At 34.5% G+C, this 6,000-nt stretch overlaps 1 protein-coding gene across 1 annotated transcript; it reads left to right on the top strand.

The window, feature by feature from the left end:
* The first annotated feature begins 286 nt into the window (after positions 1–286).
* On the top strand, positions 287–5,569 carry LOC116033628 (trafficking protein particle complex subunit 4-like). Its single transcript, XM_031276385.1, has 4 exons — positions 287–568; positions 1,761–1,825; positions 1,941–2,109; positions 5,079–5,569. Exons 2-4 carry the CDS (start codon positions 1,766–1,768, stop codon positions 5,273–5,275), a joined length of 426 nt encoding a protein of 141 aa, XP_031132245.1. The 5' UTR covers positions 287–568; positions 1,761–1,765; the 3' UTR covers positions 5,276–5,569.
* The last annotated feature ends 431 nt before the right edge of the window (positions 5,570–6,000 follow it).

Genomic DNA, 6,000 nt, shown 5'->3' with positions numbered 1-6,000 from the left:
GGACCCAAAAAAAATATATAACGGCTTAGATTTTAAGCACACATTAAATTAGCCTAGAATCTAATAATTGTAATAGGCTTCAATTTGCTTAACAAAATAATCCATCATTTTGATCTATTAATTGAACCTAAAATTACATGCCAATATAAAACATATGAACAAAAAGACACAAGCCCAATTGCTTCTCTCCTTGTGTTCTGAAAAATCCGGATCTGGGCCAAAAAAAGCCCAAACCCGGGTCCAATATAACAAAGGTAAAAGAAACCCTTGTTCCCAAATAACCGTCTGCAAAAACAGACTAGAGCCAGAAACGATCGCGAAAACAAAGGGAACGATCGCGAAAATAAAGGGAACGATCGCGATTGTAACGCAGGGACGTCGTCGCCGGCATCGCCAACCAGGAGCGATTGCAAATCAGTGCCGCTGTCGCACTTTGCCGGAGAGCCGGCCGATCGCGAGCCACCGCCTTCTGCCGCCGAGCAACGCCACCGTTTCCATCGCTGATCGTCGGATCAAGGCGCGGCCGCACAAAATCGCCGGAACAGATCCGGAGAGGGGAATCGAAGAGGTTTGTATGGTTTGAGTATTTTCAAAAAAACATCCGAAATTTGCTGGGTTCTTAATTTCGAAAAAAATTTCGAAGAAGAAAAGAAATATTTCGGATTTTTTATAATATGGGAAACAGCAGATCTATCTTTTCCCCAAAAAAAACTTATGCTTTTAAAAAAAATGAATAATTCGAATTTAAAAATCCGAAAAACATTTAATATGAACTGGGGAAAAAAAAATTGAATACTAACAATGAATATACAGATTGTAATCATTGTATGGATACTGTGATGTGCTGATGTAGAAACCTTTCTTTCTATTGAGTATAATGAAAAAAAAGCTTAGGTTTCTTAACAGTAGGTAATTATCTTTGAGTAATTCAGTGGGTATATATTTCGAAGCACATATAAAAATTCAAGAAATAATGTGCATATTGTAAAATAGCAAGGCATTTGGGCATAATCATATGTATGCATATTCACTAGGCAGAAAGTATATAGATTCCCATGCTAATTGTGAATTATTAATAGCATTGAAATCATAATGTTGAATTGACAAGCTATTTCGATTGTAGAAATAAACAGTAGGTAAAGCTTACTTGAATGATGTTGAATCCGGGAGCTTGTAAATTTCTCTTATGCTAAATATATATTAGCAAATTGGTGGAGAAAAAAAAGGAAATTTGAAGCAAAGGAAAAATGCAGCAAACAATATTTGCATATTCAAGAAAACATACGAATTGCATATAACATATACTCCGTATAAAATATGCATATTCGAATAAAGAATTTGTACCGTTCACCGTAAGGGAGCGTGCTGATAACGTGTTGAGATTTTGTTGTGCCCGTCGGCCTTTAGCTTCTAACCGTGAACATTGCAGGGATAGAGAGAACAAAGAATAGGGAGAAAGTGTTTTATTCCATCGTACATGTACAAGTTACAAAGGACATATATATATAACAGTAGTAATAATAACAATCATAATGGTGACCGTTACAACAGTTACAAAATAATGGCCACTAAATACATTTCTTTATAACAAAAACAACCAATAAAATAATAAAGAATAAAATTGAAATATTAGGGAAAAAAATTGAAAATTTGGAGTTAACTGGCACAAAGTCCTACTATCACTGCAACCCGATCTGATCAAAATCTCAAATGCCTTTCTGAAGTCCAGCAATAAGAACAAAAATATTTTCATTTTTCAGTGAAAATGGCGGCGATTTACAGTCTCTACATCATCAACAAATCAGGAGGCCTTATTTTCTACAAGGTTTATATTTTGACAAATTTTGTTCTGCTTAGCTTTGAGCTTTCAATTTTGTAAAACATATTCTGGAAAAAAATTGAAATGTTGATCTATTGAAGTGTTGATCTGAAACCCTTAGGATTATGGATCAGCTGGAAGAATGGACACCAACGATAGCTTGAGGTTGGCGAGTCTTTGGCATTCGATGCACGCCATTTCTCAGCAACTTTCTCCAATCATGGGATGCTCGGGCATTGAACTCCTTCAAGCCGATACCTTTGATCTCCACTGCTTCCAATCTCTCACTGGTATTTTCGTTTTCTACAAAACTAATAATGAATTTTCATTTCGCGTGTGTTTTGTTGCACTTGTGCAGTTGTGCCCTTCTTTAATTTAAGTGAAATTTTAAAGGGAATGGTGTATAATTTGATTTATGCTTCAAGAGTGCCAATAGTATATAGAAACAAAAATTGTAATTAAATCTAGATATTCATGGATGAATCTGTTTTGATTTCTTGATGTTGAGTTATATTGCAGAAAACCAAAAAAAGAAAAACAAATACACACACATATTGTGGTTAAAGTCAACCATAAGGGAATTTGATAGTGTGGAAGTATTCTCAGTGTGAAGGGACTTTTTGTGCATACCAATACTTCTTATCTTTATGGTTGCTTACTTGAAATCATCAATGATTCCATGTTTGTAAAGGTACTTGATGGGGAGAAGAAAATAATTCAATTCTTTAAATAAATAATTTTAACCTTTCTGTTACTCAGGCTTGGTTACCTGTGGCAGATACACTGATACAGTACATTTCTGACATAGCTATGGCCAATTTATAGTGCATTTTCAGTGTATATACCTAGTATATCTCCAACATAGGTAAGCTGGGTAAAATGAATGGCATGGGTACCATAGTTTGACCTTGATCTGTTTGTACAATGCACTAATTAGAGTCCGCTATACCAAAAATAAAAATAATGCACTAATTAGAGGGTCTTGCTTATTAGTATGTTAGAGTCTTACCTCTAAATTGGGATTTTGTCCGCAGATACATTAATCGCAGCACTCAAAAATGATCCATTTTGTTAATCACTGAAGTGCTAACATGCTAACCATGTTTGATGATGATTTATTAGTATCACAACAAGAATTCAGGACATATTGTGATTTTGGGGAAGATTTTTATTGAATTTATATCTTAAGGCACGAAGACAAAATATAATTAGGACAAGAGGATCCATGTCCCGAATGTAACTTGTTAAAAGCATTATCTTTGTTGCTGCAAGCAACAACAAAATGAGAATGCAGTCACTTTATTGTGCTTCAATACTGAAGCAATAAGATAAAAAAAGCAAGAAAAAATGTGTACTTTCAATAAAAATTCAATTATTGCTTAGTGAGGAATAAGAATAAATTGCTTAACTTTCTAGTCTTCTCCCATTTGTATGGTCACTTAAAGCTATGAGTGATAATAGAAGCTCAGTTCCAGGTACAAAATTCTTTGCTCTCTTTCTACTCTTCCGCACTCTCTCTCTCTCTCTTTTCCTTCTATTCTTTATTTTGTTTCTTCCTTTCTGATTTCATTCTAGGTACAATTGTCTGGTTTCTATTCCTAAAAAGTTTGGGCCATAGTGATTTTCTTTTTTCTTTTCCTGTTTCTCCTTCTGATTCTTGGGGAAAAAGAGAACAATTTTTTAATAATGGTTCTCGTTTGGGTTATACTGATTCTTTCATTCCCCCCTATAACTCCTAGTTCTCTGACCTTATAAATTTGTAATTGTGTTAAATAGATTGAATTATTGAAGTCAACAATAAAATAATGTCAGATAATCAGATTGTCAGGTTGTCAGCGTCTCACCATCTAAGAGTTATCTTCCAGGATGAATTATATTCATGTAACGAGAGTGTAACCAATCAATGCAATTGTAAGCCTAAAACTATCAAGTATAATCATAAGAGTTGCACTATCAAACATTTGCGTATGATTGTAAGTTATATATACTATTCTAGTGGTTGAAAATTGATTTTGTGTTGGATCAGTTTATGTGAAAATGTGATGCTTTGCTTTGTGTTTTGTGCTTTAGAGCAATCGAGCTCCCATTTCTTTCCTCAACAAGTTTAGTTTGTTGGCTAATCCATTATCCATATGCAATTGTCACCAAGATGATCTCCTTATTTTTTTTTATTAGGGTCATAGATTGTAACATCCACTGTTCCATCCATGCACCCACATTTTCTTTTCAAGAGTGATGGGTATTCAGTATTCTAGTTCTACATAATCTCTTGGTTCCTTGCTGCATTACCACTTTGATCCTTTATATTTTCAAAATTTATGGTTTTTAACCTTCATAGACATAGATATTGTTTGATTGTTAACCATGATAAATTTTGGCCAAGATGAGAGTAGCGAGTCTTACTCACATTTTGACTTGTGTGAAGTGGAAGTTTGCCTAGGGCCGAAGGTGCATGAGTAAATGCTATGCTGGTTTGTCATTCTAATATGCTGAGCATATACCCCTGAAAAATATGGATATTTGAAAGAAAAACAAGATATTTTCTTATTAGGTGAACTATAAACCTGCAACCTATGTTTTGAGTACCTTATGTTGTAGACCTATGGAGATGGATGGTGCTCTTCTATCATATTCAATGATTTGTTCGAAGTCTTAGGTTGTGTTTGGTTAGGAACTTTTGTACCCTGCTATGGGATTTGATACCAATTACATGTATATTTGTCTACGTTTGCTATTCTACTATGGGATTCAAATCCTTTAGTATAAAACCCATTATCCTTCTTCTCCCCTACTTTTGAACAATGGAATCAAAAATGAAGAAGACAAAAAAAGAAGATCATTGTCAATGCATTAAATATGGAACTTTAATATATATACATTGATACACATATATGTATGTGTATATATGTATATAATTAATTATTTCTTTATTTATTTATTTTGATTTAAATTCCTATTTACTACTGAACGAAGAGTCCCTTTCTACTTAAACCCATTACCATTACCATTACCAAGTATTTGATTTCCATTATCATTCTGATTCCAAAGTTTGAACCAAACACACCCTTTTAGTATGCTCTCAGTAAAGTACTTTAACTGCAACTGCTTTGTGCTTTGGTTGAACCGTGTGCTTGCTGTTTGCTAAAGTTGAATGACCCAGAGCGATGTTTCTAGTGCTTCTAGTGCTTGCCGTTGAATGATCCTGCATGTTTTGACAAGTGCTTGGCATACATAATGGATCAAATTATTTATACTGCAGGGACAAAATTTTTTGTGGTTTGTGAGCCTGGAACACAGCACATGGAACCTCTCTTGAAATATATCTACGAACTGTACACTGATTACGTTTTGAAGAACCCTTTCTATGAAATGGAGATGCCAATTCGATGTGAGCTCTTCGACATCAACTTGGGGCAGGCAGTACAGAAGGATCGCGTTGCATTATTAGGAAGATAGATTTTCTGTGCATCATATGTGGTTGACAAGTTGGGTCTTCTTTCTTTTACTATATTTTGGAGGTTAGATTATTTACTGTGTGTGAATTATCAACAAGTTTGCTGATACTCCATAGTCATTTGATACTGTTTTCTTTATATTGGAGAAAATCATGGCTCTTGTGATTTAATTTGTTTTCACAATTTGGGCGGAGGAATTTAGTGTTGATCAAAGTAATTGTTTGATCATGGCTCCATGAAGACTTGTTGCTGTGCTACTCTTCTGCTATAATAGTTTCCAAATTTTACCATCAAAGGGGCAACTCTCCTACAAGCTCCACAAGTTCTGTATTCTTTCATAATCATTTAGCTCTAATACTTTCTCGAATTCGCGCTATACACAATACACATGCATGTGTAAACATATTCGAAACAATAATAAAGTTTGACTTAATTTTATCAAAAGTTCATGATTTTGTTTTGGATGAGGGAAATTCACAATTATTGTCTGAATTTGTGCATTGAGTAAATCTTGTCTTGCGACCCAGGGCCATCAGGAGGTAAACTAGTTTGGATTGTTCATAATTAATTGTCCAAATTTGTGCATTGGGTAAATCGCGTCTTGCAATCCAAGACCACAAGGAGGTAAACTAGCTTGGATTGTTCATAATTGACTGACTCAAATGAAAAAGGTTAATAGACTACTCTCAATGAAAGTAGTAAAAAGCAGGACCAACTTAGATAGGG

Source organism: Ipomoea triloba, chromosome 10, assembly GCF_003576645.1.
Source record: "Ipomoea triloba cultivar NCNSP0323 chromosome 10, ASM357664v1".
Taxonomy (NCBI): domain Eukaryota; kingdom Viridiplantae; phylum Streptophyta; class Magnoliopsida; order Solanales; family Convolvulaceae; genus Ipomoea; species Ipomoea triloba.
This window is presented reverse-complemented; position numbering and strand designations above follow the sequence as displayed.